The sequence below is a fragment of the Oryctolagus cuniculus genome, chromosome 7 (genome assembly GCF_051225735.1).
Source record: "Oryctolagus cuniculus isolate XC-2025 breed Fujian yellow rabbit chromosome 7, ASM5122573v1, whole genome shotgun sequence".
Lineage (NCBI taxonomy): Eukaryota > Metazoa > Chordata > Mammalia > Lagomorpha > Leporidae > Oryctolagus > Oryctolagus cuniculus.
In genome coordinates, this window is record NC_142873.1 from 47,624,704 (window position 1) to 47,645,371 (window position 20,668).

General features: G+C 52.5%; 2 protein-coding genes across 8 annotated transcripts in view; one reads left to right on the top strand and one right to left on the bottom strand.

Annotated features, from left to right (window-relative positions):
* PRUNE1 (prune exopolyphosphatase 1) overlaps positions 1 to 8,381 on the bottom strand; it is a 25,343-nt gene extending 16,962 nt beyond the window's left edge. Inside the window, exons 1-2 of one of the 4 annotated variants that reach the window (XM_070077728.2) lie at positions 8,034 to 8,305; positions 5,848 to 5,892 (exon numbers count right to left, since the gene is read on the bottom strand). In XM_070077728.2, the coding sequence (XP_069933829.2) occupies positions 5,848 to 5,892; positions 8,034 to 8,072 (84 nt within the window). In that variant the 5' untranslated portion in view covers positions 8,073 to 8,305. Of the gene's footprint in view, positions 1 to 3,893; positions 4,054 to 5,847; positions 5,893 to 8,033 lie in introns of those variants that run through there. The other 3 variants (XM_002715572.6, XM_089299960.1, XM_089299961.1) reach the window with 3 other exon arrangements.
* On the top strand, positions 7,656 to 20,322 carry MINDY1 (MINDY lysine 48 deubiquitinase 1). 4 transcript variants are annotated; one of them, XM_070077721.2, is made up of 12 exons: positions 7,660 to 7,801; positions 9,769 to 9,878; positions 10,406 to 10,482; positions 13,205 to 14,030; positions 14,391 to 14,448; positions 15,515 to 15,579; positions 15,876 to 16,034; positions 16,363 to 16,465; positions 16,678 to 16,820; positions 19,007 to 19,198; positions 19,466 to 19,621; positions 19,788 to 20,322. In XM_070077721.2, exons 4-12 carry the CDS (start codon positions 13,578 to 13,580, stop codon positions 19,866 to 19,868), a joined length of 1,410 nt encoding a protein of 469 aa, XP_069933822.2. In that variant the 5' UTR covers positions 7,660 to 7,801; positions 9,769 to 9,878; positions 10,406 to 10,482; positions 13,205 to 13,577; the 3' UTR covers positions 19,869 to 20,322. The 4 variants fall into 4 exon arrangements, with proteins under 4 accessions (XP_017201389.4, XP_069933822.2, XP_089156085.1 ...); XM_017345900.4 differs by lacking the exon at positions 10,406 to 10,482 and having other exon boundaries at positions 7,656 to 7,801; XM_089299959.1 differs by lacking the exon at positions 10,406 to 10,482 and having other exon boundaries at positions 13,242 to 14,030.
* Positions 20,323 to 20,668: the final 346 nt, after the last annotated feature.

Genomic DNA, 20,668 nt, shown 5'->3' on the forward strand with positions numbered 1-20,668 from the left:
CCTTCCCAGGCCATAGCAGAGAGCTGGATCAGAAGTGGAGCAGCCGGGACTAGAACTGGTGTCCATATGGGATGCCAGCACTTCAGGCCAGGGCTTTAACCTGCTGCGCCATAGCGCCAGCCCCAATAAATAAATTTTTAAAAATTTCAATAAATCAGTCAAAAAATGGGCAAAGAGGTTAAAAAATAGATCTAGTCCTTTGGTTGTCTGAGAAAACGCCCACTGCCCTGAGCAGGCCTAATGATAACTACGTATAACCAAATACCTCGCACAGCCCGAGAACAGACGCTTTCCCCAGCAGGTTCGGATTAACGCAAGAACACATGCTACTGCTGGAACTTTTTTTTCTGAAAATCCCAGCTGCTGATAAGAACTCCGAGGAGGGAGGGATATCTGCTATTATTAACTTTGTTCCCTTGCAACTATCTCCCCAGCTATCAAGTCTTAAAATACCACAGTGTCTACAAGAGCAGAGTTTTTTTTTTTTTTTTTTTAAGATTTATTTATTTGCAAGGTAGAGTTATAGAATGATAGAGGGAAAGGTCTTCCATCCACTGGTTCACTCCCCCAATGGCTGCAAGGACTGGGCTGGACTGATCCCAGAAATAGGATTTTGCTTTTTGTTTTAAATGTTTATTGATGGGGCCAGCATTATGGCCTAATAGGTTAAGCCATCGTCTGTAGCACCTGCATCCCATATGGGCGCCAGTTCGAGTCCCGGGTACTCTACTTCCTATCCAGCTCCCTGCTAATGTACCTCAGAAAGCAGCAGAAGATGGACTAAGTCCTTCTTGTGGGAGACCCAGATAAAGGTTCTGGCTCCTGGCTCCTGGCTCCTGGCTTTGGCCTGGCCTAGCCCCAGTCATTGCAGCCATCTGGGGAGTGAACCAGCAGATGAAAGACCTCTCTCTTTGTTTCTCCCTCTCTGTCTCCATAACTCTATCTTTCAAATAAATCTTTAAAAATATATGTATATATAAACATTTATTGATTGTGCCAGGTATTATTACAATATTTTTACATGCATTAACTAATCATTTAATCCTTAAAACAACTCAATGAGGCAGATACTTTAAAAAATTTATTTAGTTTTAGTTATCTGAAAGGCAGAGACAGAGACAGACAAACAGAAAGTGGTCTCCTATATGCTGGTTCATTCCCCAAATGCCCACTACAACCCGGGCTGGGCCGGGCCAAAGCTAGGACCTGAGAACTCAGTCCAGGTCTCCCACTTGGATGTCAAGGACCCAACTACTTGATGTATCACCTGCTGTCTACCAAGATGTGTATTAGCAGGAAACCGGAATTGGGCACAGAGCTGGAACTCAAACACAGGCTCCCCAATATGGGATTGAGGCGTCCCATGTGGCATCTTAACAGTTAGGGCAAATACCACCCCAAGGCAGGGTGAATGAATTATTTCATTCTCCGTGTGAGCATTTTGCTGGTGGAGTAAGACCATAAAGCCTACAGTTCAGCTCAGAAGACAATTCCTTCTTATTAGTTTACTTCTGAACTTCTATCTCTGCCTGCTTCTGAGAGAGGATAGGCTGAGAAACAAAACGACTCACATAGCAGGGCTCCTCAACTTTAGCATCACTGGTATTTTGACTAGATAATTCTGTTGGGGAGGGGCTGTCGTGTGCATTATAGGATATTTGGAAGTATCCCTGGTCTCTACCCACCAGATGCTGACAGCACCCTCAGTCATGACGATCAAAAACATCCCCACAGAAAGGAAAAAAAAAAGAAGAAAGGAGAAGAAGGAGGAGAAGGAGAAGGAGGAGAAGGAGAAGAAGGAGAAGGAGAAGAAGGAGAAGGAGAAGAAGGAGGAGAAGGAGAAGAAGGAGGAGAAGGAGAAGGAGGAGAAGGAGGAGGAGGAGGAGAAGGAGGAGAAGAAGAAGGAGGAGGAGGAGGAGAAGAAGGAGGAGGAGGGAGGAGGGAGGAGGGAGGAGAGAGGAGAGAGGAGAGAGGAGAGAGGAGAGAGGAGAGAGGAGAGGAGAGGAGAGGAGAAGAGAGGAGAGGAGAGGAGAGGAGAGGAGAGGAGAGGAGAGGAGAGAAGACTAAAAACACCTCCAGGGGCTGGTGTTGTGGCGCAGTGGGTTATGCCACCTCTTACAACACTGGCATCCCATACCTAAATGCCAGCCTGAGTCCTGGCAGCTCTGCTTCCGATCCAACTCTCTGCTAACGTGCCTGGGGAAAACAGCAGATGATGGACCAAGTGCTTGGACCCCTTCCACCCGTGTGAGAGACTCAGATGCAGTTCCTGGTTCCTGGTTTCAGCCTGGCCCAGCTCTGCCTATTGTGGGCCTTTAGGGAGTAAACCAGCAGATGGAAGACCAATCTCTCCTCACTCCCCTCTCCTCTAGGCACCCCCCGACACACACACACCTGTCTCTCTGCCTTTCAAGTAAATAAATAATAAATCTTTTTTTTTTAATGTCCCAGAGTTATCGAATGTTCCCCCTTGAGAACTACAGAGTACAGGAAGGTGAAAATCCATACACTCTGGCTCCTACAAGCAGAGGAGCTTTGTCAGACATAAGAGTTTAGCAAAAACAAAACAAAAAAATCAGTTCAGCGATATGAGAAGGAAGTTCAGAGAATAAAACAGCAATGGACAGTTATCAAGTAATGTAACTTCAGGAATCAAGAGTCTAGGGATATCTGGACTCATCATCCTTAGATAGGCTATTACCACTCCTCTTAGCCCACCAGAAAGACAGAGCCCCAAAGGGGCAATTTCAGAAAACCTGAGGTGGTAGAAATTGCACTGACTCCGGGAGACGGACTTAGGTTTCCGTCCCCATCTCCATTCCCAGCCCTCCAGAGAAGCAGAGAGAGCCCTGGGCAAGTCTGCTCTCAGGCTCTCCCCACGTCCATTTCTCCACGCTCACTTCAAGAGGGTGGACGCTAAGGCCCACCCAGACTCAACAGTACTGGGGAGGGCTATTCTTTCTCAGCATGAAACCCTTTTCTAAACCAGTAAGAGAACTCTGTACCCAAGACCCTAGCCCTAAATAAACACCTCCGACTTGCGATTCTGCCTCCTGATCCCAGAGAAGGCCCCTGTTTCCTGGATACCAGGAGCTGCCCAGATGGCTGTGGACCAAAGTGACAACCAGCTCAGGAGAAAAGTGGTGGCGGGGACAACCCACGCACTGGAGCAGGAAGGGGCCCCAGGGCAGGGACTATTTAAACACCAGGGGCCGCATGGTCCTGACTCTGGGGAAACAAAGGTAAGAAGGACAGAGCAAGGGGGAGACCCACTGCTGGCTACAAGCAGGCCCTCGGAGGAGCCCTCCAAGATGCACAGGACGACGCTGCTTTGGGCAAGGGGCAGCTGAATCAGGATCAGCGTGCTCCCTGGCATGATGGAAGGGCAAATGGAAAAGCAGAAACTTGGGGCCAAACACAACCTCCTGATTCCAAGGCGAGGAGCCATGACCAGAAGAAGATGAACAACTAAGCCCTTGTGCTCAGCCCAGCCCAGACAGCAGCCAAGAGGAATGAATGCAGAAGGAATACTCGGAGTCTTGCAGGCAGGCTTGGAACTGGAGGGACCCAGGGGGGTGGTAGCATTCCTTTCCCTGCTCCGCACCCACTTACCCCAGCCCGGCGGACCACTCGCCGCCCCCAAACCATGGTGTGCACATTCCCAGCTCTGCCCTTCACACAATTTGTTGTTCTCAGTCTGAGAGCCGCAGAGCTGCCTTTCACAAAGATCAGACTTTGGGGTTGAATCCCAGCTCTGCTTCCCTAAGCCTCGTTTTCCTCCTATAAAACAGAGACTAACACCGTCAACAAGTCGCACAAAGTCATCCTGAGGATTGCGTGAGAGCGCGCACAAGGGCCCACGCTGTACCCTTCCCTGCCCATTCCAGTCCTACCTAAAGCCCACCTTCTCCGTGCAGCCTTTCCTCCCGGCCACTCAGGCCAGGGGAATCTTCCTGTGAGCCCCCAGCTTCCAGCACCGTGCACTCAGCTTATACTGAACTTGTGCCTTAAGGAGCTCACGGACTTGTCACAGCCACCTATCCCTAACCCTTAACATAGCTTATGCAATGGGTGACTGGGTGACTATATACTTTGTTGTTCAAACTGGGACACTTCTGAGAATGAAGAGAAGCATGACTCATGATTACACTGGGGAAAACTAATATTATCCTAGGCAAACTGGGTGCACAGCCGCCCAGCTTATAAGGCACCGTTCTCCTCTTCATTTAGGGAAAACATGTGCAACCCTTAACCTCCCCCATCCCCCACCCCCCCAGCTGAAAACACAAGCCAGCCAGCCTCAGTTTTCAGACAGAAGAGTTCGGGGGAAACACAGCTATACTTAGCAGCATGAGAAAGCATGAACTGCAATGGGAGAAATACAATCTGAGAGCCACAAATAAATATAAATGTTTTTTCTTAAAAAAAAAAAAAAAGCACTAGCTGAAATGAGTCTCATCCTGATGTTTTCTTTGTAGCTTTATAAGGGCAGGGAGAGGTTCTAGTGCTGGCAAAGGAAACCACTTCCCTCCTGAAGTGGAATATGGTCTGATAACTGCTCTTCAAAATAGTTAATGAGAGGGGGGAAAAAATGACAAAGGGGCCGACAGAGACAGGCCCTCCCAAGAGAGATAATGGGGCTGATAGTGGTGCCAGGACTGCAGATTTCTAAGTTCCTGCCTCCTGCTGGAGAAAACACGTACAACACACCATGCAAAGGCTCCTGGGTGTGTACCTACACAGGAACGTTGCACCACCCAGAAGCGAAGATGAGTCACCATGAATAGGACATTTAGAGAAATAGGATTTCTTTGATTGATTTGTTTTTAAATTTTTATGTATTTACTTGAAGGCAAAGACTGACTGATTCACTCCTCAAATGCCCACCACGGCCCCCAGCTGGGGCTGAAGCTGGAAGCCGGGAACTCAGTCCAGGTTCTCCCCTGTGGTTGGCAGGAACCAAACTACTTGAGCCATCACCACTGCCTCCCAGGGGCCAGAGCTGAGTGTCGAAGCCAGCTACTCTGACACGGGACATGGGCATCTTAATTGTTTTTTTTTTTTCCCCCCAAGATTGATTGATTGATTTGAAAGTCGGAGTTATACAGAAGAGAGATCTTCTATCCTCTGGTTCATTCTTCAAACAGCCAGGGCTGGGCCAGACCGAAGCCAAGAGCCAGGAACTTCATCCAGGTCTTCCACTTGGGTGGCAAGGGACTCAAGTACTCGGGCCATCTGCTGCTGCTTTTTCCAGGCCATTAGCGGGGAGCTGAACCAGAAGTGGTGGAGCCTGTCAGTGAACCAGCACCCATATGAGATGCTGCCGGCTTAACCCACTGTGGCCCAACGTGGCCCCTTAACTGGTATCTCGACCGCCATGCCCGCCCCTAGCATTTCTTTTAAATAGAACATTCTATTGTGGCTGTGGCAAAAGCTACAGAAAATGTCCCTGGTATTATATGCTAAAAATATGGTATCAACTGGAGACTTGGCTGAACTATCAGCTGTCTCTACCCCATGCAAAAGCGAAGCATTCACAATTCCCTGAAGTTTTCAAGCTTAGTAGTGCATCTGTCTAAATTATGTCTCTCTTTACAACAGAAATCTCACAGATAGAAGGGAAGAAAAAAAAGATCTTTTTCTTTTTCATTTCATATCTTTTTTGTATTTAAACATTTCTACTTTGTGTATTTAATACTACTCTGTAATTTAAAGCAATCTAAATGGTTGGCATCGCTGATATGTCCTGCCACCAGCTCACCCACTAACACTCCTAGAATCTAACAGTCTCATTCTCCCAGCCCTGGCATCGCTGGTGATAATAAAAGCTCCTAGACACATTCTCACCTTTACAAGTACAGGAATTTTCACAGGAGGATCTGGATCTTGCTCCTGGGGAGATGAATGTAGGGAGGGAAAGATACCAGTAATACTGGAAAAATCATGTATTTTCCAGCTCCGAACTGGTGTAGGAAACACACTGCTAACCCTGAGAGGGGTTCTGTGGAGGGTACGTGCCGAAGAGCAGATATATGCATAGAAATGCTACTTGGTGAGGTTTCGAGTCAAGTGGGAAAGACCAGTCAACTCCAGTTACTGGGGGGAAAGACCCAACTGCTCACCACATAGACTGGTGATACAAATACTCTATAAGTCCTTCGGCGAGCAACCTGGGGTGGAATCCGAGGAAACCAAAACTAACTGGCTCCAAACTGCCACTATGCATTAAAACAACTTCTCAGCCGGCGCCGCGGCTCACTAGGCTAATCCTCCGCCTTGCGGCGCCGGCACACCGGGTTCTAGTCCTGGTCGGGGCGCCGGATTCTGTCCCGGTTGCCCCTCTTCCAGGCCAGCTCTCTGCTGTGGCCAGGGAGTGCAGTGGAGGATGGCCCAAGGCTTGGGCCCTGCACCCCATGGGAGACCAGGATAAGTACCTGGCTCCTGCCATCGGATCAGCGCAATGCGCCAGCCGTGGCGGCCATTGGAGGGTGAACCAACGGCAAAAGGAAGACCTTTCTCTCTGTCTCTCTCTCTCACTGTCCACTCTGCCTGTCAAAAAACAAACAAACAAACAAACAAACAAAACAACAACTTCTCTTGGGGGCCGCCGCTATGGCATAGTGGGTAAAGCCGCCGCCTGCAGTGCCGGCATCCCATATGGGTGCTGGGTCAAGTCCTGGCTGCTCCACTTCCAATTCAGCTCTCTCCTGTGGCCTGGGAAAGTAGTAGAAGATGGCCCAAGTCCTTGGGCCTCTGCACCTTCATAGGAGACCTGGAAGAAGCTCCTGGCTCCTGGCTTCAGATGGGCCCAGCTCCAGCCGTTGCAGCCATCTGGGGAGCTAGCCAGTGGATGGACGACCTCTCTGTAACTCTACCTTTCAAATAAATAAGTCTTTAAAAAACAAAACAAACAAACAAAAACTACCACCACCACCATCAACAAAAACTTCTCCAAAACGTGTTTTTCACAAAAGAAAAATTTGGTATAACTGATACTGAAATTGAACTTCTCCGCAATTCAGTATGAAGACATTCATTTATCTCACAGTACCCTAGCCTGCAGCATGCATTGGATGACTTTTAGGATTTGTTTAAAGACCAGAATCTATGGGTCAGAGGAACCCGTAGTTTAAGAATCTATATTTAAGGCAGCCGACCATTTGTTCAGGTGTGCTGAGGGGCAGGTGACCTGGAGCCTCTCTCTGGCTAACTTCTTGCTGCTAACCGGGTACAACAGCCTAATGCTGCATGACCAGTGAGCCTAGGCGGTTAGTCCAACTGGCTCAGGGAACACCAACAATAAGACACAAAGCATTCAGGAGTCAGGCTTCTGTTTTGGTTTCAAACAAACTCTGCTTATCCCTTCCACACGGGGGATTTTTATGTAATTTGTGCGCATTAAGGCCAAGGGCAAAGGAATGCAGGTTGTGGGTCAAAGAGAGATACCCGATGTATTCACTATGTTTGACTTAAAAACAGACCTAAAGCGAAACACCGTGAGCACCTCTTATCTAGGAATGAGTTGGGCCCGTCCGAGAAAAACCGAGGTCCAAAGGGAATAACGCGTGGGCACAGGTTCCGTCCACACCCGCGAGGTTCACCTGGAGGCCACTGGGCCACGCCAGGCCCCGCGAGCCGCGAACTCAAAGAGGGGCGGGGAGAAAGGAAAAAACGCGCTAGCCGGGCAAGCCTGGCGGCGGCACGGCCCCTGTCCTTTTTGACAGAACTGACTCCGGCGACCGCAAGCAGAGACTCAAAGGCAGAACCCAGCCCCAAGCCGGGAGGGGCTCCCGGCTCTCAGGTAGACCCCCAAAGGCGGGGAGCAAAAACCCGGAGACCCAGCGGCATTCTCACGCTCGCAGGCTGCGTTCCCGCTCCTCGCTCCCCACGACCCAAGCCCGACCAGGCGCCAAGCCCCCTCCCTACAACTAGGTGTTCCCTCCACACGGACCGTGGGGCTCCCCCCTGGTCCCCCGTTTTCGTCCTTCCAGACCCCATGCTTCATGCCTTAGTCGTAGACAGGGATCCGTTACCTGCAGAGCGGCTCGACAACCCTGCAGGTAGTCCTCCATGGTGAAGCCCCAGGTATGCCGTCGCCCCTCGTGGAGGAGAGGATGCCAGGCAAATGCACCCCGCCCAGCACTCGGGCAGGAGGTGAGGGTCAGGAGGCGGGACTCGAACCCGCCACACAGCGATTCGGGTTCCCCCCCACTCCACCCCGGGAGGAAGTGCGTAATTGGGCACTCCCGGAGTCCGACGTCGCCCCGCCCCCAGCGGCGGAGGCGGAGTTCTGCGCCCAGAGACTCACGGGGCGTCTGTTGGGAGGAGCGAAGGGGGCGTGGCGCAGGGTGTTCTGGGAAACGTAGTCCCCAAGCTCCGAGAAGTCCCTAACAATTGAGGGGAGGGGAATATTCTGAGGAATCATTCATTTGACACACAAATGTGTATGTGTCATAATGACCCATCTTTGTGGCATCTGAACTTTCTTTTTCCGATCAGGCTAAATTTAACAGCTTTCCGCCTGTTACACCGAGCGTCTGGCTGACATCTTAAGTTACACATGGCCAAACAGCTGTCCTTACTTTCTCAAAGTCTACCCTCTACCAAACGGAGGCATTGCCACCAATTTTGTGGTTGTCTGTGTTAGAAAAACATCAGGATAATCTTTGACCCCCTTCGTCATACCTGCCTCTGCCTAAGCCGGCTGCTTCTTCCTCTGCAGACCGCCTCTCGTGTCTCCGCACGCACGGCTTTCTTGGTCTGTCCTAACCTTGGCCCTTTGCTGCCTGCCTCTCTAATTGTTCCAACTGCTTTTTGAAGCCTCCGGAGGGGCTTGAAGTTTCATTCTGTGGCCGTCTTCTAAGCGGAGTTTGGAGGACCCTTCAGGATGTAGTTAGATTCCACCCCCTGCCCTTAACTGCCACTTAGGAGCGCAGCTCCGGATACATGTACCCCTGTCATCAGGGGCTTCTTCCACGCACTGCCAGGTGCACAGCCCAACCAGTTTCATTTCTAGATGAAGACAATGATACAGCGACGACTTGGAAGGGAGAACTCTCAGCGCTCCAAGCAGGGCAGGAGAAGGGTTTTTGTTTTTTGTTTTTAATTTTTCCATTAAATGAGTAAACATGCAAATATCGTATCTTTGGCCCTGGCTCTGCGGATCCAGAGCGAAGGACTGCCACAGAGGGAGAGAAAGCCCAGATCCCAACAAGCTGCTGCTGTCCAGCGCGGCTCCTCCCCGCTGGGCAAGGGCACTGTTCTCACCAGAGAGGCACAAGCGCTCCGTCCCCTCCAGAGGCAGGCGCAGGGAAGAGAAAGGGGCTGTTGTTTTTCTCTCCTTGTTTCTCTCTCCCTCGCTGCTGATCACCATCAGAAAGCCCTGATGGAAAATCCTCCAGTGCTGGGCAGGCCCCTCCTCCGCCGGGGAGCTTGTCCTTGACAAATTTTTCTTTGTCCCGATGGGAAAAAGAGAGAGAGAGAGAAAGAAGAAAAAAAAAAAAAAAGAAAAGAAAAACCACAAACTTCCTTTAAAAGCAGCTTGTAGTCAGGGCCTGGAGTGCACGCTCCAGACTGGCGACTCAGGAATCCAGAAGCCGCTCTGAGCGACCGATCCGGAGCCCCTGGGCTGTGTCGCTGCCTGCCTGCACCCTCCTTCGGTGCCCCTGTCCTGGGCGTGAGTCCGGAAGTGGCCGTGACCCAGCCCTCACTGCGCGCGCGCGCTCGCTCGCAAACCTGTGTAAACCTATATCGCTCTGGCGTTGACAGCTGGACGGCAGCTCGTCGCGGTGGGTGCCCCTCCTGTGCCCACCTCCCCCACCCAGCTGCCAGAGCCGCGCCCGCCTTCTCGGTGCTGGGACTGCACCCACTTCTTTCAGGTAAAAACTTTGTTTTAACCATCTTCTTCACCTCCACTCCCCCCTGCGGCTCTTCTCTCAGCTCCTGGAGATTGACACCTGGCGGTCCCCTCATCTTTGCTGTCTACAAGCCGGGGTTGCTTAGGGGAGCTGGAGCCCAGGAGGGTGTTCAAGAGATGTTTCTTGGGCCCTGTCTTGCCTCCAGCGAGACGCATCCGCTCCCTGTCTTGCCTCCAGCGAGACGCATCCGCTCCGCTCGTGAGCGGGTGCTGTTTGACTTATTCAAGGGGAAGAGCTGAACCCTGGTTGTGGGAAGACTCGGGACAGTCAGGGACTTGAGAGAGGACAGTTCTGGGGAAGGAGGACTGTCTTCTATTTTTTTCTTCTTCTTTTCAATTTTTTACCTGAAAGGCAAGGAAACAGAAGTGTCTTCTCAAACTGATATACCTATTCTTGATGCTTCTTCTAAATTTTGGCTATTTACTGCCACTGTCTGGGGAGGAGCTGGGGCTATTTTAACTCCCTCACCCGAACGATAATTACCATAGGATAATTCCAGCTGGAGAGAAAGTATAGGATTTGAGGAGCTGAAAAGGAGGAGGGAAAGAATGGAATCCCGACTCACGTGAGTGCCCTCCCCTCATGCTTTCCTACTCAAACAGTCCACGCCTTTGCCTCCGGGAGAGCACCTTGTCAGTGCAAGCCCTCCCCCTGTCTCCTAAGACTGAGCCCACTTAGCTCTGCACAGTTCCTCCTGAGACCCACTCCCTTGGGTGCCTGGCGTACCTGCTTTCTTGGGGCCTCTCCTGCTGGCTGGCTAGGTGCCCAGCCCCCACTTAATTACTGATCATTTTTAGCAGTGTACAGAAAAGGTAAGAAATGAACCGTGCTTTTCTTTGAGCTTTTTTAGATGTTACCAGGCTCCGGCCTCTGTTCGGAGGCTCACCTAAGTGTCATTCAGGAGGGGAGGGAGGAAGCAGAGAGGCCTCGAGGCGATTTCTGCTGCTCTCTTCCTAAATTATAGCATGCAAATGAGATGCAGCTAGCATAAATTATACTTGAATCAGGAGAGTGATCAATTTGGGCGCAGGCTGATTTTACCTGAGCAGTTTTATTGTTCCTCAACTCATCTCCTGGGCCTTCTCCCAGCCCCAATTTCCTGAAGTTTCCCTAGAAGGAGGCATAGTCTCAGGTTAGCAGGAAGCTGCAGAAAAAATTTCTAACTAGTTTAATTTGCCCCCTTTTCTTACTCTAACTAAAGAGAGGAGAGAGGAGCAAAGAGATTCAAGGGAAATGTTTCCCAGTGGGCAGGGCGTGTGGCTTTTTATCATTTGCTGTCCCTGTGTTAATTAAAGGTCTCCCATAATGCAGATAGAGATCAGGTTAAGCAAGTTTGCTGTTCACATCTAAAATGACCTGACTGTAAATAGACATAAAGTACAGGAAAATGTAGAAAGGGCATTTAAAAAAAATTAAGTTTGTTTGAAAGGCAGAATGATAGAAGGAGAGAGAACTCTTCCAGCCATTGTTTCACTTTCCAAATTTTTAGAACAGCCAGGGCTGGGCCAGGTGGAAGCCAGGAACTCTATCTGGGTCTACCTCCTGGGTGGCAGGAACCCAATTCCCCCTCTCCCCCCTATCCACTGCTTTCCCACACCCATTAGCTGAATCAGAAGCATGGAGTACTGAGACTCCAGCACACCCTCCCGCATGGGATGTGGGCATCCCAAGCAATGCCCAGCCCAGAGAGGGTGTTTTTTTTAAAAGATGTATTTATTTATCTGAAAGGCAGTTAGAAAGGCGGCGGGGCGGGGTGGGGGGGAGAGGCCTTCTATCCACTGGTTCACTCCCCAAATGGTCACAACAGCTGGAGCTGAGCTGATCCAAAGCTAGGAGCCAGCAGCTTCTTCCGGGTCTCCCACACAGTTGCAAGGGCCCAAACACTTGGGCCATCTTTCACTGCTTTCCCAGGCCATAGCAGAGAGCTGGATCGGAAGTGGAGCAACCGGAACTTGAACCGGTGCCCATATGGGATGCCAGCGCCACGGGCGATGGCTTTACCTGCTATGTCACAGCACTGGCCCCAGAGGACCAGTAAATATTGTAAATCAATAACCAGCATTTTCATATTCCATATAAATAGAGGGAAAGAGAATATCTCTAGGTTGAGGCAGTTTTTGGAACCAGCAACAGAAGTTACGTCTCATCTCCAGGCTGTCAAAGGAAGCTTGCTGGAAGAATTTATGGGAAGTGGAGCTGGCACTGTGGCCTTTTAGGTTAAGCCGAAGTCTGCGACACTGACATCCCATATAGGTGTGGGTTCAAGTCCCACCTGCTCTGCTTCTGATCCAGCTCCCTGTAACGTACCCGGGAAAGCAACAGAAGATGGCCCAAGTGCTTGGGACCCTGCACCCGCGTGGGAGACCAGGAGGAAGCCCCTAGCTTCTGGCTCCTGGCTTTGTCCTGATCCAGCCCTGGCCATTGTGGCCATTTGGGAAGGGAACCAGAAGATCTTTCTCTTCTCTCTGTAACTCAGCCTTTCAAATAAATAAAAATAAGTATTTAAAAAATGCTTTAAAATATTTTTAAAAAAAGATTTATGGGAAATGCTTTTGGTGCCTCTAATCCGAAGTTACTTTTCAGAGCAGCCTCTGATTCAAGGCCCCATGACCTACGTTTCCCCCTCCAGCCTGCAGGAAGCCCCTCCTGGTGGTTTGGGATTGTGTAAGCTTCAGTAGAGTCCCCTGAGAAGAAAGATTTCCCCTTCCTCTCCAGCTTGTCACCCTTATTTATCGAGTTACAGAGAGAAGGGGAGAGTCAGAGATCGTCCATCCACTGGCTCACTCCCCACGACTGGGCTGGGCCAAAGCCAGGAGCCAGGAGCCTCTTCTGGGTCTCCCACATGGGTTCAGGGAGTCCAATCATTTGGGCCATCTTCTACTGCTTTCCCAGGCATTTGAGCAGGGAGCTGGATTGGAAGTGGAACAGCCAGGGCTTGAACCAGTGCCCATATGGGATGCTGATGCTGCAGTGCTGACTTTCCCTGCATCAGCCTGTCAGCTTTAGGTGCGCCATACCTAGCCCTGCATCCTCACTCTTCACCCCAAGCATTCTGTGACTATGAAAGTTTTCCTCCTCGGTGTGAGGTAGAGAGGTGTGCGTGTGCATATGCTCAGGATGGATCTACAAAGGGGCAGAGACGGGGTCCCCGATGCACTTCATAGCTAGAGAGCACCACGTTAACCACATGCCATAGTAACCTGTCTTTCTCCATCTCTTCCCTACTGCCATTCTGCTTTGCCTTCTCCCTCTCTCTCTTCTCCATTTCCTGTCATTATCTATTTCAGGGAAGCTGACTCCATCTCATGTCTTCAATCTCAGCAGAATCGTCCCTCCCAAGCCTGGAAGCCACATGCCCTCACGCCCTTGTTGGTCCCATCTGATCACAGCAACTTACAGGTGGAGGACTCAGCCTAGAGCCCTTGCGTTGCCAGGAGCTGAGAGAGGCATGTACTGCCCGTAGCCAGGAGTGACTGTGCAGACGCAGCCAGCCTGCCCTACTGCCTTCCTATTCCAGGACTTTTCTGGCTCCTTTGCTTTCCAGCTCAATGGTTTTCCTCTAATTGGACAGTACCTTCCTTTGCCTACCAAGCCTGGCTTGGGCAAATCCTTGAGTTTGGTGAACGACTTCATTGCCCCCCAGCTGCCGTCTTTCCAGCCATGGAACCCCGTCATCCTGAGCATCTGGCCCCTGATGAGGCTAGGACAGCAGAAGCAGTCACCCCCACAAACCCGGAGGTGCTGCCAGGGCCAGATGAGCACTGCCAGGACGCAGAGGCCAAGGAGGCTGAGAGGGCAGCTGGAGAAAAGGAACCAGCAGAGCAGGCTTTGCCACCTGCCCAGGGCGAGGATAATCTGGAGTGCCCCCCACCTGAAGATAGCTCCAGTCAACCTGGGCCAGCCCATGAGACCTCACTTGAGATAGAGACAATAGGGGCGTGCTCCAGGCCCCAGGAGCTCCCCCCACCCCCCAGGGCCCGCCGGCCTGAGCTCGATTTCTACTGCGTAAAGTGGATCCCTTGGAAGGGAGAGCGGACGCCCATCATCACCCAGAGCACCAACGGCCCTTGCCCTCTCCTGGCCATCATGAACATCCTGTTTCTGCAGTGGAAGGTAAGAGCGGGTTCCGACGGGGGCTCAGGACATAGTGGGCTGGCCTCACCTGACCCACCCCTTGATTTCTCTCAAACCAGTTAAAACTTTCCAGATTTTTCTCTGCATTTCTCCCGCCTAATGTTCCTAAAACATAGAAGAAAAGATCTGTCCTACCCCTGTGTCTCCTCCTCTCCAGAAGATGGGAATGCCTTGCAGTGTTTCCCATTCGTCCTCTTGTTCCAGTTGCAAGCCATTCTTCTCTCCTCTCCTCTACCTCTGGCCCCTGTCCCCCAGTGCCCACCCTGCCCTGCCGTGGGTTCCTCCTCCAGCGGTATGGGGAGGGGGAAGCACACACACGCTCAGCCCTTCTGCCTTCAGGTGAAGCTGCCCCCGCAGAAGGAAGTGATCACCTCAGAAGAGCTCATGGCCCACCTTGGTGAGTGACTGGGTCTTGAAGAAGAGTTACCCCAGGGGGTCCAGAACTAGCCATTCAGCCAGAAATCCAGACCATAGAGGGATGCCCGTTTGGGGCTCTGAAGTTGCAGATGGGTCAGGGTCCTTGGGGGTCTCTCTGCAGGGCTGGATAATGAAAAGCAAAGGTCGGGGGCGGGTGTTGTGGCACAGCCAGCATTCCATACTGGAGTGCGACTTTGAGTCCCAGCTGCTCCACTTCCAATCCAGCTTCCTGCTAATGCACGTGAGAAAGCTGTGGATGATGGTCCAAGTCCTTAGGTCTCTGCCACCCATGTGGGAGACCAGGATAGAGTTCCTGGCACCTGGCTTCAGCCTGGCCTAGCCCTAGCTGTTGTGGGCTTTTGGGGAGTGAACCAGTGGGTGGGAGACTCTCTCTCTGTCTCCCTCTCTGTCACTCTGCCTTTCAAGTAAATAAATCTCTTTTAAGATCTATTTATTTATTTGAAAGGCATAGGCAGAGAGAGAGAGAGAGAGAGAGAGAGATCTTCCATCTGCTGGTTTACTCCCCAAGTGGCCACAATGGCTGGAGCTGGGCCAATCCGAAGCCAGGAGCCAGGAGCTTCCTCCGGGTCTCCCACAAGGGTGCAGAGGCCCAAGGACTTGGGCCATCCTTTGCTGCTTTCCCAGGTGCATTAGCAAGGAGTTGCATTGGAATTGGAGCAGCTGAGATTCCAACCGGTACCCATATGGGATGCCAGCACTGCAGGCGGCAGCTTTACCTGCCGCTTTACCACAGTGCCAGCGCCTCGAGTAAATAAATCTTTAAAAAAGAAAAGAAGGGTCAGAGCGTCAGGAGTCCTGGGTTGTAGCCCCAGCTCCACCCTTAGCTTTAGTGCATGACCTTGGATGGGCCCTCTCCTTGGTGAGCCCACTTCTCCCCCTAAGAATGAAGGGTCTGCATTAGACTGTGAGGTCTCCCCAGCTCTGACCATCTGGTCCCGTGACATTACCCCCATTCTCCAGGGGAAGGGGAGGCTGAGCTTCAGGGCTGATTGGCAGGCAGGCTGCTAAGGGCTCCCGTTTTATAGGAAACTGCCTCCTGTCCATCAAGCCCCAGGAGAAGTCAGAGGGACTTCAGCTTAATTTTCAGCAGGTGAGGAAAGGTTGTGGACAGAGGGGCTGGCAGCTTTGGAAGGGGACGCCGGCAGCTAGGAAGAGAGGCCTTTCTGCTCTTCGCAAGAGGGTTCCTTGAGCCACGATTTCCTTCTGCAACAGCAGCACGACAGGATGCCTCTGTCCTAGGAAACGGGGCTCACCCAAGGGGAAGAGGGGGTGGGTGGGCGGGGCTTGCTGCAGGAAGACCCGGGGAAGGAAAGCAGCGAGGAGCAGTGGGAGTCGCGTGGTGGGAGGGGAGGCTAGAAGAGCCGTCCTTTCCTTTTCTGCCCCCAGAATGTGGACGATGCAATGACCGTGCTGCCCCGCCTGGCCACAGGTCTGGATGTCAATGTGCGGTTCACGGGCGTCTCCGATTTTGAGTACACGCCCGAGTGCAGTGTCTTTGACCTGCTAGGCATCCCTCTGTACCACGGCTGGCTGGTTGATCCACAGGTGAAGGCGGGAGGACCCCAGTGACTGGTAACCTGAGAGAGGCAAAACTGTGTGTGTGTGTGTGTGTGCGTGTGTGTTGGGGAGGGAGGTGGAGAAGTCAAGGTTAGATTGGCTGGGGGAGGGAATAGGGTTTAGAGACTGGACCCAGTGCAGAGCAACAAGTCACATGCACATAGGACTAGTTCTTTAGACATCAAAAATTCAGAAACTTTTGGTCAAGGGTTGCAGTCCTTGTAGGCTTGGTTCATTTCCTTCCTTCAAAAACAACCCAGGTTGTTTTTTTATTTTTTATTTTTTTTGGCTCCACCCTACCCTCCTACCTCTACAGAGCCCTGAAGCTGTGAGTGCAGTTGGGAAACTGAGTTACAACCAGCTGGTAGAGAAAGTCATCACCTGCAAACACTCCAGCGACCCCAACCTGGTGACAGAAGGTGACATTTGCTCCCTGCTCATGGACCTTCCGTGGAGGGAGGGGTGGCTGCCTTGGCTGCTCAGGAAGTTCCCGTGGAATGAATGACTCCACCCCGGCTTCCAGGAAGGGGCTTCAAAGGGAGGACGGTGCCTAGGGCTCCTGACAGGGGCCTCTCCTGCTGGGGACTTTGGATTCGAGCCAGGTGCCCCCCATCCCGGGTCCTCCCCGCAGGCCTGATCGCCGAGCAGTTCCTGGAGGCCACGGCAGCCCAGCTGACGTACCATGGACTGTGTGAGCTCACAGCAGCGGCCAAGGAGGGCGAGCTGAGCGTCTTCTTCCGAAACAACCACTTCAGCACTATGACCAAGCACAAGGTGAAGAGGGCTCGGGACTGTGGCATTGGCGAGCAGTCTGCCTCAGGCCTGTGTTCGCCTGGTCAGGGTCTCACTCAGGCTGAGGAAGATGTAGCCATGGTAGCAAAGGACCCCTTAGTCCCCTGGGGTTGGCTACCTTGGAGGTATCTTCCTCACTCGCTGCAGGCCCGCTGTAGACTGGCCATGGTTCTGTCCCACACCGTCCTTACGCAGGGACTCCAGCTGACAAAGGGGCCTTTAGCTGGACTATGTGAGGGAAGAGAGAGAGAGGCCTTCTATGTCCTCACTGCCAGTGCTTCTGTGTGGAAAGGACGCACGGCCTTTCCGGGCACACTGGGTAAGCCTTCATCCCGTGTTGGAGAGCTGGCTCTGCACTTCCAATTCAGCTCCCTGCCCGGGCACCCTGAAGGCAGCAGAAGGTGGCCAGAGTGTGTGGGTTCCTGACACCCACATGGGAGACCTGGAAGATCCTGGCTCCGGGCTTCAGCCTGGCCCAGCCCTGGCTGCTGCGGAAATCTGGGGAGTGAACCGGCAGATGGACAATCTCTCTCTCTCTCTCTCTCTCTCTCTCTCTCTCTGTCATTCCACCCTTCAAATAAATATGCGGATCTTTTTTTTTTAAAGGATAAGTTTACTTTTGTGGAAAGAATTGAAACCCATGCACGTAAGGTTCATGAAAAGTGCATGTTATGTAAGAACCATGCTTGAGGCCAGCGCTGCAGCTCACTAGGCTAATCCTCCGCCTAGCGGCGCTGGCACACCGGGTTCTAGTCCCGGTCGGAGCGCCAGATTCTTTCCCGGTTGCCCCTCTTCCAGGCCAGCTCTCTGCTGTGGCCCGGGAAGGCAGTGGAGGATGGCCCAAGTACTTGGGCCCTGCACCCCATGGGAGACCAGGAGAAGCACCTGGCTCCTGCCTTCGGATCAGCATGGTGCGCCGGCCACAGCGCGCCAGCCGCGGCGGCCATTGGAGGGTGAACCAATGGCAAAGGAAGACCTTTCTCTCTCTCTCTCTCTCTCTCACTGTCTACTCTGCCTGTCAAAACAAAACAAAACAAAACAAAAAACATGCTTGGGTTTCAAGATGTTTCCTCAACAAAAGACTTTCTCTTTGTTCCAATTTCATGAGCTTTTTGACGTATCTTTGTGTGAACCTTTTCCATGAAGTGGCAGTGGCAGTTAGAAAGCGTGGAGATGTTCTAGGAATTGAGTTAACGAGGAAAAGCTCTATGGTTCTCAAAGGATTTATTCTCATAGCCATCAGGTGAGCCCAGAGAACCCTGGGAAACAGCAGGAAGCAGGAGCTTTGCTTTTGTATTTCAGCAGGTGTGGGGGAAGGAGAGATGTTATTTGCTAGTTTATTTCCCAAATGCCCACAGCAGCCAGGGCTGGGCTCAGCTGTGTCTGCAGCCGAGAGCCAGGAACACAATCCATGTGGGTGGCAGAAACCCAACTACTGGAGCCATCACTGCTGCGCCCCAGGGTCTGCATTGGTGGAAAGCAAGAGTCGGGAACTGAACCCAGGCACTCTGCTGAGATCTGGGCATTTCATTTTATTTTTTTAAAAAAGATTTTGTTTATTTAAGAGGTAAAGTTACAGTCGGAGAGAGGGAGAGACAGAGAGAAAGGTCTTTTGTCCGCTGGTTCACTCCCCAAATGACCACAACGGCTAGAGCTGGGCCGATCCAAAGCCAGGAGCCAGGAGCTTCTTCCGGGTCTCCCAAGCAGGTGTAGGGGTCCAAGGACTTGGGCCATCTTCTACTGCTATCCCAGGCCATAGCAGAGAGCTGGATCGGAAGAGGAGCAGCCAGGACTTGAACCAGCGCCCATATGGGATGCTGGCATTGTAGGCAATGGCTTTACCCACTATGCCACAGCGCCAGCCCCTGCCTGGATGTGGGCATTTTAACTGCTGGACTAAAAATCCTATCTGGGAAGCAGGATCTTGTGTGGCGCCCAGCCGTGAGGCCGCCACACTTGATCAAAAATGCCTGCCATACTCACACCCGACTGGACATCCACTGACACCCACGGTCCCACGTACTTATAAAAGGTCTACACTGACATGTTCCAGCTAGTGTGCCGGCTTACTCAAATGGTGTCCAATCGTGACTCTCGGATGATCTGTGGCCAGTAAACTGCCCCAGTATTGCTTAGCCCACCACTTGGCTGCGTGTTTTCCTTTGCAGAGTCACTTGTACCTATTAGTCACCGACCAGGGCTTCCTACGGGAAGAGCAGGTGGTTTGGGAGAGCCTGCACAACGTGGACGGCGACAGCTGCTTCTGTGACTCGGAGTTCCACCTAAGTCACTCCCTGGGCAAGGGGTCCGGAGCACGAGGTGGGAGCAGCTCCCCAGAGAAGCAGCTGCAGGTGGATCAGGTGTGTGGGGCCCTCGGGGTAGGCACAGACAGCCTTTGCCATAGGCGAGCTGCGTGCATTTGATCATCCGGAGGCCACAGCATATAGCACCCACGCCCCTTTGCTCTCTGTTACCATTGGCGCCACGAAGAATGCACTTGGCTGTGTGCTTTGCTCTGGAGAGAGGAGCTGCAGAATTTCAAGAATGGGGAAAAACTGGCTTGGAAACCCAGCCCGAATAGCCATCCTCCCAGGCCAAAGCCCACCTAAAGCTCTCACTCTCTCTAGGACTACTTGATCGCCCTGTCCCTGCAGCAGCAGCAGCCGGCGCCGCAAGGCACACTGGGCCTCAGTGACTTGGAACTGGCCCAGCAGCTTCAGCAAGAGGAGTATCAGCAGCAGCAGGGGGTTCAGTCCCTGCAGCCTCGGACCCCCGTCCCACAGGTGAGCCCCACACACCAGCCCTCCTAGTTTCCCCTCAAGGCACTTCTCAGGCCTGTCCCTGCCCCCCAACACCCCTTCCTATCTTTCTGTGTCCACTGTGCCTCCTTCCTACCGGAATCTCTAGCCTCGGGCTCTCCTGTGATGACCAATCCTTACGTCCCAACAGGGCAGAGGAGCCGCATCAGGCCGGCCAGCTGGGGAGCGGCGGCAGAGGCCCAAGCACGAGTCGGACTGTGTGGTGCTGTAGCTCTACCCGCGGCGTGCGGCTGAGCCATCCCTGCCTCTCGGGGCGATGGCTCCCAGGCTCACTCTCGGACCTCAGCCCCTGAGATCCGCTGCTGGCTAACTTATTTATGCACCACGGGCGTCCCAGCAAGTGGTGAATGCCAAGGTCAGGCACATTCATATCCTTGCCCTCACATGCTGCCACCTTCTCTTCCTCCCGTCCAGGGCAACACCAGGGTGGGTGGGGTGAGGACTTCTGGTTCCCACCTGCCTTGCCCAGAACACTCACAGATATGCAGACTCAGGCTCCACGGCGAGGCGCCCTGTCTGGAACGCATCCCCCTACCTCTGCTCCCTGATTCCCCTGGGCACTCCTGGCTCCCCAGCAGGCCTGTCTCAGGGTCTGGTTTGGGTTTCTAAGTCCCTTGTTTGTAATGCCTTCCTAGGGGTTGGGGAATAAATCTTCTTTGCTGAGATCTACTGTTTGCCATACACGGGGTGGACTAGTTGACCCAACTGAGGAATGCAAAGGAAGGTGTGGTGGTTGAACAGGTGGAAGCAGGCTGCCTGTCGTTTCCAGCAGGACCAGCAGGGGGACCCCACGCCTGCCTTTTCTCTTGTCTGTGTTCCAGTGTTTCTGTGAGAAACAGTGCTCCCACAGGAGGTGGGTGTCGGAATCCCTGTGTGGACAGGTGAATGTGGGAGTTGTACTCGGAGCGGGGCCAAGACTTCCCCGGCTGGGGAGGGCCACTGGACCCTCCGCGTGCTTCCAGGTCCATACTACTGGGCCTTTGCTACCTCTGACCATTCCTGACTTGCTCT

What these genes read in the sequence shown, in the direction of transcription:
- MINDY1 (XM_017345900.4), top strand. Translation starts at nt 13,578, where the DNA reads ATGGAACCCCGTCATCCTGAGCATCTGGCCCCTGATGAGGCTAGGACA. An exon ending in TCCTGTTTCTGCAGTGGAAG is followed by an intron (nt 14,031 to 14,390) that starts GTAAGAGCGGGT and finishes TTCTGCCTTCAG; the next exon opens with GTGAAGCTGCCCCCGCAGAA. An exon ending in AGCAGCTGCAGGTGGATCAG is followed by an intron (nt 19,199 to 19,465) that starts GTGTGTGGGGCC and finishes CACTCTCTCTAG; the next exon opens with GACTACTTGATCGCCCTGTC.